Source organism: Carassius auratus, chromosome 19, assembly GCF_003368295.1.
Source record: "Carassius auratus strain Wakin chromosome 19, ASM336829v1, whole genome shotgun sequence".
NCBI classification, from domain to species: domain Eukaryota; kingdom Metazoa; phylum Chordata; class Actinopteri; order Cypriniformes; family Cyprinidae; genus Carassius; species Carassius auratus.
This window is the reverse complement of record NC_039261.1, coordinates 14,479,984-14,497,428: the sequence shown is the minus strand read 5'-3', so window position 1 is coordinate 14,497,428 and position 17,445 is coordinate 14,479,984. Positions and strand designations below refer to the sequence as shown.

The following is a 17,445-nucleotide window of genomic DNA, read 5'->3' as shown; positions in this document are numbered from 1 at the left end:
ATTTGTGGCTCTAAAAACAGAGGTTCAGAGCTGTTCTCCTTTTCTTTCTTTTGCTCAGTTGTTTCATTATTTAAATATACATGATTATTGCATAAATAAGTAAACAAAACAAAGTAAATAACATAACTATTTTTAAGCATTGTTTATGTACTATTGTTTTTGTTTTTACTAGGGCTGTCAGTAGATAAAAAAATGTAATAAGTGATAAGTGTGCGATTAATCGCGAGTAATCACACAAAAAGGGTGCAATTAATCATGATTGATTGCACACTTATCATGAAATTAAGCATATCCCATTTATCTTGCTTAATGCCTTAATTTTGTCATTATTTACTATATCCAGCGAAGTAAACCAAAAGATTGCAGATCACAAAACTGTATTTTCTATAACCTTAATTCAAGATAAATTTAGATATCTTTTCAAGAAAAGGACACCTGGGAGACTCAAAAAGGACACCAAAGAACCAAATGAAGTTATAATTGATAAATTTGTGCACACTGACTAAACACAGAAACATACACAAGACAAATCAAAACATTATCGAAATTGAGTTTCAGTAATTTTGCGTTAATTGCGTTAAATTTAACTCGTTAAGGGTTTTGAATTAATCGCATGCGTTAATGCATTACCATTGAAAGCCCTTGTTTTTACTGAACTATTGTGTTTTTACAATAGTATTGTTTGTGTACTTCAAGTGCAAAACGAATGCCTCAGATTTAATTAAAAATGAAGCGAGCGAAAAGTAGGCCCTTTTCAACAGAAAGGGCAACGAAGTTACTTGCAAAATGTGCTACGCGGTGTTGAAATAAAGCAGTAGTGCAAGTACAATACTGTATCACTTGCAACGGAAACATCCACAAGCAAATATAAGGTGCATCCCAAAGCTGGTCACTCTAGTGAGATGTTTTCTCTTTATTCCCCGAACATCTGTGCCATCGGAGAGAGTGTGTTCTGCTGCGGGCTGTCCACAGGCTGCGCTCCAGACTAACCCCACATCATGACATGTTACATTTCTTAAATAAAAATTGAAAAAAGAAATTATCGCGGCCGAAGTAATTATCAAGCTCATTTTTTTTATTGTGCGATTAATTGATTTATCGACTATCACGACAGGCCTATTTGTCTGATTGACTTGAAAATTGGTATGCCATGTTTTTGTCCAAAGTGCCACAAGAGCCTATGAGGACATTCACATACCTCAGAACTTTGCCACCATTGGCCAATGAATGTTTAACACCAATTACACAAGGTTAATAACACATATAATTTGATAGATCACCTCATACTGAGCAACTTTGCCTCAAGGACCACTGCTGTCAGTCAAATCCTTCATTAAATGTAAACTGCTAATTATTTTATTTTTTATTTTTTTGTTAAAAACGGTGGGTTAATATTTAAAGTAGAGTGCTGTTGATTTGAACAAAACTATTCTTGATTTTGTAAAAAAAACTAAACAAAAGCAAAAAAAAAAAATTGTACTCCAGTCTTAGATTTTTCACTCAGTCTCAATCAATCAATATAATACCGCAGCACAATTCTCTATACTCTCTAGATCAATAACTATGCAAAAACGTTTTTAAAAGAGGCATGTCCAAAAGCTTATAAATTAAATGAAGTGAGCACATGCACAGATTATTATAAGTAAATCGGACCATAGGTGGTGCTATAACAGTCGTAAACTTAAACAAATGTCATATTTGTATGATAAGTTACCTAGATTTTGAATTTTCCACAATGTATTATTAAATAACTGATTTAGGTGATTAAATCAGTCTTTTTTTCTTATATGTTTTAAGAGCCTGTACACTGATAATTATTAATACTCTGTTTAGCTTTAGTTTATTTTCATTTATTATTTTTATGTCAGTTTTAGCTGTAGTAATTTTAGTACTTCAACTTAGAATTATTTTATTTCAGGTAACATAAAAAATAAAATTTTGATGGAAAACAAATTATAAAAAAGTTTTTTTAATAGTTTTGTTAAGAACAAGAACGCTACCTTACATATTAGCAGTTTACATACATGCAATAAGAGTGTGTGTGTATATATATATATATATATATATATATATATATATATATATATATATAAATATATATACACACACTTGCTTCAGTCCGCTTCCCCCTCCTTTCTTCCAAAAGCCCTTATTTAGAGTGACTAAATAGCTAATATCTAATGTTTTCAATGTTGTTCATGAAAGTATTGCCAAATAATTTCAATGTAATACTACTTTATAAAATAATCGAATACTAAAAATCCTAATTTCTCTCTCCAGGCTCTGATCCACCTGCTGACCAAACGGTGGTGATTCAGAAGTTCAGATATCTGTCACAAAAACTCTTCGTCTCTGTGTCTGTTTTCGCTGGCTTGGGCATTTTAATGGGGATCGTTTGCCTCACCTTTAACATCTACAATAGCAACGTCAGGTATGTTAAGTTGTGGATGAAAGTATACGCTCTTGCCTGCAGGCGGCTGTTCATTTATATTGCATACTCACGTGTGAGTTCAATGCAGAGGACAGAGTGATACATGCATACAATTAGCTGGTGTTTCCAAGGGTCTCATTCACATATTTAAGCACTCTGAATGTGTAGAAACACGCCATTTTCAAACAGGCTAATGCATTTTAATGCATTCAAACTCCACTGACACATTCAGACTAATGTTTGGTGTTTCAGTCTTTTTTATCTTAGTGACACTTAACCTTTCAACAAGATTTTCTCAGCAGACAGCTTAAGCTAATACCATGAACACTTACAAATCTCATCATGCATGTGAGTAAATGTGTGGGCACTTCTATGAATCTTTGTGTGATAAAAAGACAGAGGAGTGTAAGTCCTATTCCACTGTGGGAGATTAACTAAATAAGCTGAACCAGAGTTCATTATTACAAAAATTACCAAAAAGTACTATGGAACACCATATTATATGTAATATGCATGTGGTAATAATGCTAAGCTATATATATATATATATATATATATATATCACAGTATATAAGCAGGCATCACATTAGCATCAATATATGAACCTGTTTTTTGAACACACATCTTTTTACTAATTCAGTAGTATGTATGTCTGTATGTAAAGGTACATTCAAAACTCCCAGCCGTACCTGAATAACATGACGGCAGTGGGCTGTATGATGGCTCTGGCTGCAGTTTTTCCTCTGGGAATTGATGGACTGCATGTACGCAACTCTCAGTTTCCTGTGGTCTGTCAGGTATGCGCTCAGGCATTCTGGGTAACACCGTTTTGTAATTTATATTGATGTTATTTATAGCATTAGTAATTGAGTTTATAAAACCTCCCTGAACACTCTTCTTCAGAAGGTTTTAAGGAGACATATCAGGGATTTTTTTTCCCTTCATTTCCTTCACACTGATGATGTTAGTCAAGGTTTCTTGCATCAAAAAAACATGAATTATTTAGTTTTTCATGACCATTTTTCACCCTCTCTCGGACCCTTAAGTATTAAACAGACTTGCTTCGCTGCCTTGCTTTCAGACATCTATATATATGCCCTCTTCTCTTACACTTACTCACAGGTCACAAGCTTGCCGTCAGGTTCAATTTAGTTTGCACCATCCCTTTTATTTCTGTAACCGCATCCAAGCAAAGCCTGGAGAATAGAATGAGCTGTTTTTTGCAGTTTAATTTGAATAAATGCACTTTTGTTAAAGTTTTGGCTTTATTGAACTTTTATAAAACTATTTTTTATTCTTTTACTTTTAATTCCCCTTTGGCGACATTTAACACTTACTTAAACTTAATCTTGAAAATAACTAAAACTAATTTAATAACAAGTGTTTAATAACACTTTAATAACACTCTTTTGACATTAAAAAATGTGACAAAACACAATACAATAAAATTTTTAGGATTTTTATATTTGGCATTTATATTATATTTCTGTACTTCGAAGTCTTTTAAAGTTAAACGCTTGAAATATTGGCTTTTTTAATGTTTTTTCTAGTTCCGCTTGTGGCTGCTTGGACTTGGCTTCAGTTTGGCTTATGGAAGCATGTTCACAAAGATCTGGTGGGTTCACACGGTGTTCACAAAGAAGGATGAGAAGAAAGACAAGAGAAAGGTGAGTAGTGCTTACACAACTAAAATCTTAAATTACGTAACGTAAAATAATTATTAAAAATATTGGTTGCACTTTATTTTACAGTACGTGTACTAACATAGTGTACTTACAGTGTATTTAAGAAAGTTCTGTTAATACAAGGTAACTACATGGGGTAAGGTTAGGTTTAGGGGTAGGTTCAGGGTTAGTACCTAGTTATTACATAGTTATTGTAATTACTATAATAAGTACATAGTATGTACATGAGGAACAGGACTGTAAAATAAAGTGCTACCAAAATATTACTAAAAAAATATAATGGTATCTAAGTGGTACTTAAATAAGACTGTGAGGTTAATTTGAGGGATTTCAAGACAAATGATCTGTCCTTTTAAACCCTCATAGGGATTTACTCTTGACCCGTCGTGTCAAGGGCTTTCGGTACGCCTCTGGAATGATCAATATGTCATAGTGGAATTATTGTTCTTTCTAAAGTATATATCTCGTTCCTCTCTCTGTTATCATCTTTAGATCTCCATCTCACTTCCACTGCCTCTCTGGCTTAGCCACCGTCTCTCTCTGATCTCATAGAGATGGGTCCCCTGTTGTCCTTGAGCATCTTTAAACAGCACATTTATCATACAGCACTGCTCGATGAGCCAGCGGTCACTCCATCACCACAAACACACTGCAACTCGTTATGTTAGATTTTTTTGTAACACTTTACAATAAGGTCCCATTTGTTAATGTATTAGTTAACACCAGTTAACAATGAGCACGATATTATTGTGGCATTCATTAATTATGGGTAATGTTAGTAGATACATATAGGATTGTTTATTGTTGATTTTAGCCCACAGTGCTAAACTTATAAGCTATACAAATATTTATCTTTGTTAGTTCTTGTTAACTAATGTAGAGTATCTTGAACAAAGGTTATTTGTCTTACTTTTTTATGATCCTTTACATATACTTCATTAAATTGTGATGGATTAATGCTTAAAAAATGAAAAAAAAAGTTAATTCGTTTTCTTAATTTAAATGTGTCTTATTTTAGTATGTTTCAATATTTTATGCAAAGACTAAAAATAATATTAAGAAAGTGATGTTTTGAAGTGCAGACCTCACATCACCAGTCACACACATGATGCACAGCAGCCACAATAACTAAAATAAGGAAAAGATAGAGATAAAGACAGAGGAGAAAGGTATTTTCAGGATAAGTACATAATGCCTATTATTGAGCATTCATGAACGTCTGTCTAGTGGTGGAGAGGAGCTTGTCATGAGCCCCTGTGGAGTGCTCTCTCTCTCTCTCTCTCTCTTTCTCTCTCTTTCTATCTTCCTCTACACAAAGAAAGGATTCAGAGATTGAGAAATGATCTGTGATGTGCAGTGGGGCATCAAATTGACAGCTTAGTCAATTTCAAACGTGCTTCTCTGACTGGAGTGTCACTATTGAGAATTTTTAATGTTAAAAAGAAAAGTTAAAAAACAAACAAACTGAGCATCAGTAAGTTTGTTTGAAGTGTATTCTTCAAAGGCATTGTCTGGGATACAAAAGGGAAATTTTGGAATAAAGAATAGTTTCAGAATTTATTCTAGAGCATAAGACAGAAATAAATATTTGGGACAAACATTCTATTTTAAGTACAGAGGAACTCGTGATGGGGATTTTATGGAGTGAATTGTCATGAAAATGTCCCCTCAACACATTCAAAACAAGTTAAATACCTCAGATAATTTCTTGCGAAATGCCAAAAAAAATGGAATAGAAAATAATTTGGACTTGGTCTCTCAGTTTGTAAAAAAATACTTAAGTTGGGAGATTGGGGGAACTTTTGTTTTATTTTTATAAATTAATACTTTCATTTAGCATAATATGTAATGCATTACATTTATAAAAATGGCATTGCTACTACATTGTTACAAAATATTTTTTATTTCAAACAAATAGAGGTATTTTTAGCTTTCTAGCAAAAAAATCTAATAAACTTCACTCTCAGAAATAAAAGTACAAAAGCTATCATGGGACGGTACTAGGGCTGCAGGATGTGTCGTTTAAGCATCGATATCGCGATGTACAAATCCACGATAGTCACATCGCAGGATGTGCGATGTAGGCTGTCGTAGTTGATCCGTTATTCATTAACTTGTACGGGCCAGCTGCTCCCCGGCCCTTGACGAATGTGATTCGCGGAGAGCGCGCGGGAGAGAGAGAGAACGATTCAAACAACACGAGCGCTTTCTTGCTCTCTCTCACTCGCGCATATTAATCAATTGACACGATGGTATCGATGTTTAAATCATTTAAATGAGAATGTAAGTGTGCTCACCCCATTTTTATTTGTAAAAAAAAATTAGATTAGATTTCATATCGCAATATACAGTATATCGCAGAAAAATAAAATATTGCAATATCATTTTTTCCCAATATCGTGCAGCCCTAGACGGTACCTTTTCAAATGGTGCACCTTAGTAATTAAAGGATTCCATATTGGTACTTTAAATGTACATATTAGTACCTAAAGTGTATTTATTAGTACCTGATAGGTACAAAAGTGTATAAGGTACTGCCAAAGTGACAGATTTTGTACCTTTTTTCTGAGAGTGTTGGGGGAAAAAGTATGATGGCTTCCATAAAAAATATTAAGCCGCACAAACATTTTCAACCATTTTGATAATAAGAAAAGTTTTTGACAGCAATTCAGCCCTCAAATCTTAAACCTTTGAGTATAGTATAGGTGTTAACAGACTATGTCTGGCAAAATTATACTGAATATTTCAATTTCTGGTATTACTATATTGCTAAAAATGTCCAAGAAGTAACGCCTGTAACATTCATATAATATAAACACCAGAGAATGTCTGTTTACCTAAAGAAAAACACATCCACAAATTACAGCAATGCAAAACCAGAAGGTAATCCACCCAGAATAGTAGTTCCACCACCTAAAGGATCATTGAAGCCCCTTTAGACCTTAAAGGGATACTCCACCCCAAAATGAAAATTTTGTCATTAATCACTTATCCCCATGTCGTTCATCTTTGGAACACAATTTAAGATATTTTGAATGGCAACTGTGAGGCTTGTAAATGTCCCATTGTCCCATCACCGTATCTTCTGTATCAGCCGCGTCACAAGGATGCACGGTTTTCTTTCGAATCAAAGCATAAATACATGTAAGAAACCTGCATCCTTGTGACGTGGCTGACATAGAAGATACGGTGATATGGAGAGACACAGAGGAGACTGTTGACAAAGGAATTGTTGAATAAAGTCATTATTTTTGTTTTATTTGTGTACAAAAAGTATTGTTGTTACTTCATAATGTTAAGGTTGAACCACTGATGGCAGATGGAGTGTTCTGACGATGTCTTTCATACTCTACTGGACCTTGACAGTGTTATTTACTTGGCAGTCTATGGGACAGTCACAAGCCTCAACGGTTTTCATCCAAAATATCTAAAATTGTGTTCTGAAGACGAACAAAGCTTTTACAGGTTTGGAACGACATGGGAGTAAGTGATTAATGACAAAATTTTCATTTTAGGGTGGAGTATCCCTTTAATATAAGCACTTGAACAAAAACACATTTTTGCTTGTAAACTCCCTAAATGTCCATTTAAAGTACATTCCAGTTATTTTTTCAAATAGACGCATGAGTCAAAGTTCTCTGGTACTTAACTTGTTTTGAACCCAGAAAATTCCTTGAGTCAGTTGTCTGACTAGGCGTGAGTTCTTTCATCCTCGCTGTTGTGAAGGGGTGTTTGAGGTTTATGAGCTCTCAAAAGTGACGATAAACAATACGAGTCACAGAGAACATAAGTGCTTTTTATGTTGCTCTTTAAATAAATGCTTTTTATGTTTAATTGCTCACAAACGCCATCCACTGTTTGTTGCAGTGTTATGATCTCAGCCGAAATCCATTTAAGACAATTTCCTTATTTAAACCATAAAGCGCAGTCACCGTGTGGCGGATTGAATTGGCATCCTGATAATGGGCCATTGTTTCCCCTTCAAGCTCTCTGCACTTACGCTCTATATGATGTTATGAATCATGGCGCAAGCTGTGTCTTTCAATGTCCTGGATGGAAAGTTGATTCACTGGTCTTTTTATATCCCAGCAGCACCTGGAGCCATGGAAGCTCTATGCCACCGTGGGAGTCCTGCTGGTTATCGACATCCTGTCCCTTATGATTTGGCAGATTGTGGATCCCCTGCACATCACAGTGGAGGTATGGCAGTACTCTTGTTTTTGTGTGTGTGTTTTTTTTTAATAAGGTACAGTTGGATTTATTATGTTTGGCCTCAAGTTGCATATAATTATTTTTTGAATGAGCTGCTGTTCTGTTTCTCTTTCTGTCTGAGCAGAAGTTCACTAAAGAAGCACCTAAAGGGGACGTGGATCAGCTGATCGAGCCTCTGCTGCAGCACTGCAGTTCAGAGAAGATGAACACATGGCTTGGTAAGAACCTCTTTGGGTGTGACACTGTATTTGTTCACACTGCATCCAGTTCTGATTTGTTAGTTTTTTTTTTTTTGTCAAATATAACACTCTTAAAAATAGGTTCAAGGTTCAATATTGGCATGATGTAGGGCTGGACGTTTAATTGAAAAGAAATCGGCACTGAAATTCAGAACCTCTAACCAACATATTTTTCCCATGCTGGTTATTTTCGTTTGTGTACTCGGCACTATACAGACGTGACTGTTGCACTCGCTCAAAATATTCAACAAATAACCATAAATAGTTTATTTCCTTCAACTATTTTAAAATCACAAAGTTAAGAGATGCACTCTTCCATTAGAAAAAAATAATTGTGCAAACTGCAGTTGGGTTATTTTGATATTTAGTGTAAATAACTAAAAACCTTTTCATTCCACAAAAGGATCTTTATAATGGAAAAGGGTTCTTTAGATTTTAGAATGATCTTTACATTAAGAAATATGATAATTAAGTTGGCTTGAAAAAGGAACAGGCTAATAACATGTTAATCATAATGCTAACAACATGCTAGTAGAATGCTAATCATGTTAGAAACATGCTAGTTACTAGCATTACTAGCGTTACTATAAACACGCTCATAATATGCTATAAACATGCTAGTAACATGCTAATCCTGTTAGAAACATGCTAGTAACTTGCTAATTATGCCATAAACATGCTCATAATATGCTATAAACATGCTACTAACATGCTAATCGTGCTAGCAACATACAAGCAACATGTTAATTGTGTTAGTAACTTGCTAGCAACATGCTTATCATGCTGGAAACATGCTAGTATCATACAAATCATGCTAGAAACATGATATCAAAATGCTAGTCATGCTAGAAACACCTTAGCAACCACCCTAGGCTTTATCTGTTAAAAATGTTCTTTACATTAAGAAAACATGATAGTTAAATTGCCTTGAAAAAGGCACAAGCTAGTAACATGTTAATCATAATCCTAACAACATGCTAGTAGCATGCTAATCATGTTAGAAACATGCTAGTAACTTGCTAATTATGCTATAAACATGCTCATAATATTCCATAAATATATACACTAGATGTCGCCTTGGGGTTCAAAGCATGCGTAGGTAGGTAGCTAGGTAGCGATGCGATCTCTCCCTGTATTTCGGACAATGCCGGACATTTGTGCTGCGTATGGATGTTCAGACAAAAGAAATCTAAAACCAGACAGCAAGGGATTACATTTCACAAGTGAGAATGTGTTTTATGATATTGAATCATAAAACATTTATATTTATATTTTACACATACACTTATCTAACACACATACTAAGTGTACACTTCAATTTTTGCACATAATATACCTGTACATACAAAACTGCCTATTGTAATAAACCTCCAAACACAATTGTCAATTTGTATATTGTCATTCCTTACCTACTTATTTGTATTTTTATTATTTTATTATGTGTCATTCCTTACCTACTTATTATTATTATTATTATTATTATTATTTTATTTATTTTTTTTCATTTAAAATGTGTTTTTTGTTCTGTCGCTGTCATTATGTTGCGCGGAGCTTCTGTCACTAAAACAAAATTCTCGCATGTGTAAATATACCTGACAATAAAGCTCATTCTGATTATGAATGTTACGAAATTATATTTCTGGTTACATTAGTTTGTTTTAGTCCTTAACGACCGCAGCTAATCCATGCTAGTTAAAACATTCAAACTTTATATTTACTACTATTCTAAATGTCAAACTACTTCAAACCTTGAAAACCGACAGACTGCTACTTTTTAAAAGTTTCTGGCTAGGCATTTTCAAGCCAACTTAAAGTTTGTCTACAAACTTTTCGATCTAGTTTTAAGCAATGTTCTCTGAAAGGTTCTTTGGGGAACCCAAAATGGTTCTTCTATGGCATCACTTCAGAAAAAACTATTATATGTATAACTATTTTTAATCGTGTATAATTGAATTTTATCAGTGCTTCTGCTTTTGATTTACCAGCCACTCGTAATTCAGTTTAACCCTGTCCTGATTTACGGTTGCGGCAGGCATATTTAAATATAAGTTGGTTTTCGAGAAAACTATATCTAGATGCTCAGTGTAGTCAAGCATCCTTTAGACATTTTAAAGAGCAGACTGAGTTATCTGGATCACACTAGAGGAGTGATGCTGCATATTTTCAGTAACGTAAGACAGAAAGAAGTAAGCTTAATTATTTTAGGTGCACACTTGTAAAGTGGTTTAAGAATAATGTTGTAGCAGTATGAGATTAAAGTTGAAATATTTTGAGAATGAAGTCAACATTTCATGGCAGAAATCATGGCATGTGTCATATTCTTGCAGCAGGGACAGTATGCTTGGAAATGTCATGTCTTCGATTGCATTTCTTGTGTGTAGTGCGAATGCCAGTAACAGCAATAAAGCTTTGTGCTTTTCACAAAAACGGGTGTAATTTATTGAAACAAACGTCTCATTCTAATCGAAAAGATGACTGAGTTATTTTGTAAACAATAAAAGACTGTACAAAGCCAGAAGCTCAAGTAGAAAATACTAGATGAATACTGGAAAATGCACTATAGTCTAACTGTAGCACATATTGTTTGTATTTCACTACAAAACTGAATTTATATTAAAAGTACGCATCAGTTGCCAGTTGCTCCAATTCCTTAACTTATGTTAGCCTGTATTGTTGTTTTTCTTAAGTAAATAATGTTATTTGACTATTCACAAGTTGTTTTATTTACTGTAAAATAAATTATTGGAAACAACATTTTATGTTTTCAAATCCAAATAGTTTGTTAGCTATAAAACTGACAGGATTTGAAAGCTAATAAAAACAAACTAAAGATTGCACATAAAAAGCTGCCTTAAAACTTTTTAATTACAAACATGTATTGATTTCAAAACTATGTGCAGTGTGAGTAATGAAGACTCTAATCTATATTACGAATTAAACTATGCAACATAAACATTTCTGGATGTAAACTAACTCAAAAACTCAGCACGCCAGTCTCTTCAATTACACTATTGGCTGAGGTACCTCATGTGACCCAAGCTAATGGTTACGCTTTCTAAAGCATTAAAACCCCAGACCAGGACAGGAGTGGGAGTCATTTTCAGCCCTGGAGTTTCATGCCTTAGATCAGCCCATTCATGCCTTTAGTTCACGACTGGCTGTAGCTATTACAATAATATAATTCAAACTTTAGTATATAAATTTACATTAGTACACTCTTCTTTACAGACTGCCATTTCAGCACTGCTTTTGCTCTTTCTATTATCCATTTTTTTTAATCAATTATTTTTTGCTCGCATACTGTATCTCCAACAAAATATTTGTAGGCCTACTGTATCACAATGTCTGCCGGCAGTTAAAAAGTTCTCAGATATATTCACATTTGCTTTGCTTAACCTATTTATGTACAATTATTCAAAAAAGCATTTTAATTGCCATACAAAATTGTAAATAGTAAATTGTGCCATTATAGAATTGCGACTGCTGGTGAAAATACTGTGAAATTGCATACATATAAATTGCAATAAGTTTTAAAGCATAACAGCTGAACATCTATGGAACTTAATAATGGCACTTAAATTTGAAGTAAAATAGGCTATTAATGCAACCATATAGCGTATGAATGAATGAAAATGCATATTTTTCAATTAAAGAAAACTTTGAGAGTGGGCTGCTTCTAGTGCTTGAATTTCTACTTCAATAAACTAAGGTCCAAGTTTAAGAATGCACTAGAAGTTACATTTTATACATGTACATTTTCCCCTCTGTTTAACAGCATTAACTTAGAGTAGTGAAAGACACCTTCCCTCAGGTAGATTAAATGTTTTCATGCCTGGCTAAATGTTGGACTTATGTGCCTGTGATTATAGGAGAAACTGTGTTATAGCTTTCTTATGGGCATCCATATTTCAACCCAATACCAATGGCATGACAGCCATCTCCCTCTCATCTCCCATAAATAGACCATCTGTAGCAAGAACTTACTGCAACTAGTGAGAACAAGGGCTTTAAAAAATATTTACACATAATAATAATTGTCAGTCATGTGTGATCCCTTTCCTCTGCATACACTTTCTCAGTGGCCAGATCTGTAAGGGTCTGAAAACATTAGTCACTTGCATGGTACATTTCATATTTCATATTTCATTTTTTTTTTTTATCACAAGGTTAGAGTTAGTCTGCTGTGTCATCGATGAACAATGCTCAGAACTGACCCACAAGATGGGAATTGCAGTGTGCAGCTTGTGGTCAGCGTAATTTTTTTTTTTTTACCATGTTTGTGTCATTACCCGATTTGCTTAATTCCTATATTAAATTGGTGCATGCAAATAAACGAGACTAATAGCTCTTGGTCGTCATGATCTTGTCATGGTGTTGGACAAAGCCTATAAGCCTGTGAGTGAAAGGGATTTAATGAAGGAACCCCAGTGGTTTTGACCTTCAGCTTCTCTCCTCAGGTGTTTCCTACTTGTAAACGTTTGACTAATTAAACAAATTAATTGCTACCTTTATGAGACAAATTGGACCGGCCTTGCTCTTCCAGTTATGGTCTATAAAATGAGTCTTCAGTGTATTCTTCAGGCAAAGTCCTTGAGAAACGAGCACAGCTGCCTGTAAACAGACCTGTCATTCAAATACTTTCTGTCATAACAGTTTCTCTGCATAAACCATTTAGGACATTTGGTCCAAGGACGCCTGGACGGCAGTGCTCTTTCACGTCATCTGGATGAGAAAATAATTGATCGCACAGAACTAAAACAAGCTAAATATAGCAGAGTTCCCAGTGAGATCATAAAGGTGTGGATGTAAGGGATGAATGGTTAGAAACAGGCAAAAGTCATGGGAGCAGGCAGCGCCTGCGACTGACTGATTACTCTGTCAGTGTGATAATGTCCACCTATCATGTTTGCATTGGCCTGAATACATCAGACTGATGGAAATGGATGGACTAATTACATAGTAAACAGCTCACCCACTCAGGTAGCACCATTTTTTGTCACATCCAAAGCCAAATTAACTTGAAATGACTTGAAATGATCATCTGAGAGTGAGCTGGTTTTTAGCAAACACTCTGCACAGCAAATTAAATCTGCACCCCACTCTGTGACCTTCATTACACCAGCGGTATTTACTAAGAAATTGAATGGTCAGACAAGAAGGTGAAGATAAATAATAGACAAGCAACAGTCAGTAGTAACAAATGAAAGCTCAATGAAATGTGCTTGGTATTGTTGTATATTGTTTTTGAAGCCCTGTAAAAAATAAAAATAAATAAAAATAAATAACAATAAACCTTTAAACTTGATGACATTCTGATTTGGCTTGATTTAATAAATATGACAGTAATTTACACTATCATTCACAAGTTTGAGATTGTGAAAGAGGTTCTCCAAAGCAGCATTTATTTGATCAAAAAATATAGTAAAAAGAGTAATAATGTGAAATATTATTTAAAATAACTGTTTTCTATTGTAATATATTTTAGAATCATTTTCAGCATCATTACTCCAGTCCTCATTGTCACATGATCCTTCAGATGTCATTCTAATACGCTGATTTGCTGCTCAAGAAACATTTCTGATTAATATCAATATTAATAATGTAAACACCAGGGAATTTTTGATGAATAGAAAGTTCAAAGGTAAAGCCTTTATATTAATTGTTTTTTTTTATCAATTTGAAGAAAAAATAGTTTATTTTTTAAATAAACATTTTTTCACTGATCCCAAACGTCTATACAGTAGTGTAAATAATCAAAAGATCATATTATATTGGTATATTAAATGGATAGTTTAACCAAGAATGAAAACTCTATCTTTAATTGCTCACCCTCATGTCGTTCCAAACCTGTAAAGAAAACAAAAAAGATGATTTTATGCCATCATTTATTCTCTTCTGTGATGCATGCGTGTGCATTCCTCTGCTTGGAAACAAGGTGTAGCGATGCGCAAAACGGTATGATGTAGGCACGCAATGCTTTTTCCCTACCCTTCTATGTTTTTAATTGTAACAGTGGCCAACACACACCTGTCAGGTGTTAATTTGCACATTAACATTCAGGGCCCTATTTTAACGATCTGAAACGCAAGTGTCAAAGCGCGAATCACAAGTAACTTTGTGGGCGGGTCTCGGCGCTGTTGCTATTTTCCCGGCGGGATAAATGGCTCTTGCGCCCGGCGCAAATCTAAAGTGGGTTGGTCTGAAGTAGCTTCATTATTCATAGGTGTGGTTTGGGCGTAACGTGAAATAAACCAATTAGAGCGTCATCCAACATTCCCTTTAAAAGCAGGTGCGCAAGTTCCATTATGGATTGCTATTATTATGGCGTATTTACCAGGCGCACGCCAGGAGCGGTTCACAGCCGAGGAGACTGATGTTCTTGTAAGAGCAGTGAAAGACAGAGAAGTTGTGTTGTATGGGGATGGGAGAATAATTAGCCTGAATAATTTGTAAGCTAGATTTATGCCTATTTTGTTCACATCTTCGTGGCACACCACAATGATTTCCGTCATCTCATGTGTTAATATTTTTTTAGTATAACAATTTATGATTTGCAAAAATAACTGTTGCATCTGTGTAGATTACATGAGCAAAGTGTATGCGCGTTGTGCACGCTATACATTATGGTCAAGCATGCGCCCTTAAAATAGCATAATGAACAACGCGCAACGCGCCACTGACTTTAGACTAGGTTTTTTCTGGTCAGTGGCACAATTGTTTAATGGAACAGCAAAATAGCACCAGGGATTGTTTGCGCCGGAACACACCTCCTTTTTTGCGCTGAACCGCCCAGGGAGCGCAAGTTCATTCACTAGTTTAGTGACGTGCCTCTGTGGAGGGAAAAGCGCGCTTTGCGCGGGTGCAAAATAGGAATGACACATGCGTCGGTGTACAAAGTCAATTGCGCTGGGTGCAAGATAGGGCCCTCAAAGTCTTACAGCCCTAAGTGTGATACTTAATGTGGTGTACTGAAAAGTAGCTAAATAAACCAGCAGACAATGCATTTACAGAACAGAATGTCATTTTGAAAACTTAAATTATTAAACAGCAACAAGTCATCTGTGAAAAAAACAACTCTTAATCTAAAACTAGCTAATTGAGGCAAATAATGTTGAACTGTTAGCAGTACCAAATTTATGAAACATAAATACCCACTGTTCATCTATAGTGTGCTTTTTTAAACACTTAAAATATTTTGAAGCCTATGCAGTAAAATTCACTTTAAAGATTCACTTTTCGGTAATGATGAAAAAATAGTGGAAAAACAAAGACTTTTAATATGAATATGAATATGAAATGACTATTATAACCAAGAGATGATAGCAGAGGATCCCTCATCAGTTCAGTTGCTATTTCCACTCCCTCGTGTTTATCACAACTTGCTTTCGGATTTATTATAAAATGACTGTTATACCAAATATTATTATTTTCTATATATTTTTGTACTTTTACTCTTTTTGTACTACAGTATGAATAAATAAGGCAATTATTAATGGTATAATAAAATGCTTAATGCATTACTATTTGAAATATCTTTAACTGTAGAAGTTTCTAAGTATATTCAGCGAACACACACTTGTTACTGCTGTAAGTTTGTTACTCTGAATGTACTCTTCATCACTTCATGCACAGCTCTTTTTTGACATCAGCTTGTCAGATGTCGCGTAATGTTTTACACTCGCATTTGTCATTCCTGAAACACCATTCATGGACAAACAACTTCATAAAATTATGATTGAACCCCTGATGTCACATGGACTATTTTAACGATGTCCTTACTACCTTTCTGGGCCTTTAACACGCTGGTTGCATTGCTGTCCATGGGAGAGTCAGAAAGCTCTCCCATTTCATCAAAAAATCATAATTTGTGTTCTGAAGATGAACGAAGGTCTTATGGGTTCGGAACAACAAGAGGGTGAATAATTAATAACAGAATTTAAATTTTAAGATGAACTATCCCTTTAATATAATATAAATAAACTATATTGCTCTATTTGTTTGAGTGGCCCAACACCGCAGCATTGGCTCCATCAGTAGTGAGTGTTGAAGAGTTTTGAAAACCTGTTCATTATTTTTGTCTCTGTTTTGTCTTTTAGGTGTCGTTTATGGCTATAAGGGTTTGCTGCTGCTCCTGGGTATTTTTCTGGCTTATGAAACCAAATCTGTGTCCACTGAAAAAATAAACGATCACCGAGCTGTTGGGATGGCCATCTACAACGTCTCTGTGAGTCTGTTCATCTTTTTATACTTGTCCCTCTGGACATTTTAAGAGCGCCTTGGGTGACATTTGAAATGTCAGTCGTCAACCAAATTTTGTCCAATTAAAAGGTAGAACTGTTGGGCTGACGTGACTGAAATAGCACCACGGTGTTTTTTTTTTTGTTTTTTTTATTGTTCAAGCCTAGTTGGGAGTCGCCATGTGAATTGGACGCAGCGTCCGTCTATAGCTGTTGTGTGTCACAACACACTCATGAGCAGTAAGAACATGCCTGGAGCTCTTCAGTGTGGCTCTGCTAGATTTGATGGAAGTGAAGTGTCTGAGCCTGCCATCTCGAATGCTGTCCAGAGACGCAGAGCTTTCCAGAGGACAGGGAAGGGGTGGGAAAAGAGCTTCCCCTCATCACCGGGAATAAGCGTGCACGTCAGTTTGACATGAATGGAGCTCTAAAGCAGTTAGAAAACTCAAGTAAAGTGGGCCCTCAGTAATGCTGAAAGTCGTTTGTTTTTGCACATCATCTCATCTGTTCCGCTTTAGCATTTCAGTGCCGCCCCAAGGCTCACGAGTCAGGAAAGCAGTGCGTACCACGCTGATAACACACTCGGTGTGAAGGGGTAAATACACGGGAATCTACTTTCATTTGCCATAAAGACTTCTGCT

The 17,445-nt window shown here is 35.1% G+C and overlaps 1 protein-coding gene across 3 annotated transcripts in view; it reads left to right on the top strand.

Annotated features, from left to right (window-relative positions):
- The window catches only part of gabbr1b (gamma-aminobutyric acid (GABA) B receptor, 1b), a 118,931-nt gene that overhangs the window by 90,992 nt on the left and 10,494 nt on the right, over positions 1-17,445 (top strand). For 2 of the 3 annotated variants that reach the window (XM_026289062.1, XM_026289061.1), the window contains 6 exons: positions 2,281-2,431; positions 3,096-3,228; positions 3,982-4,098; positions 8,206-8,316; positions 8,453-8,546; positions 16,664-16,791. In XM_026289062.1, the coding sequence (XP_026144847.1) occupies positions 2,281-2,431; positions 3,096-3,228; positions 3,982-4,098; positions 8,206-8,316; positions 8,453-8,546; positions 16,664-16,791 (734 nt within the window). The remainder of the gene's footprint in view (positions 1-2,280; positions 2,432-3,095; positions 3,229-3,981; positions 4,099-8,205; positions 8,317-8,452; positions 8,547-16,663; positions 16,792-17,445) is intronic. The other variant, XM_026289063.1, reaches the window with a different exon arrangement.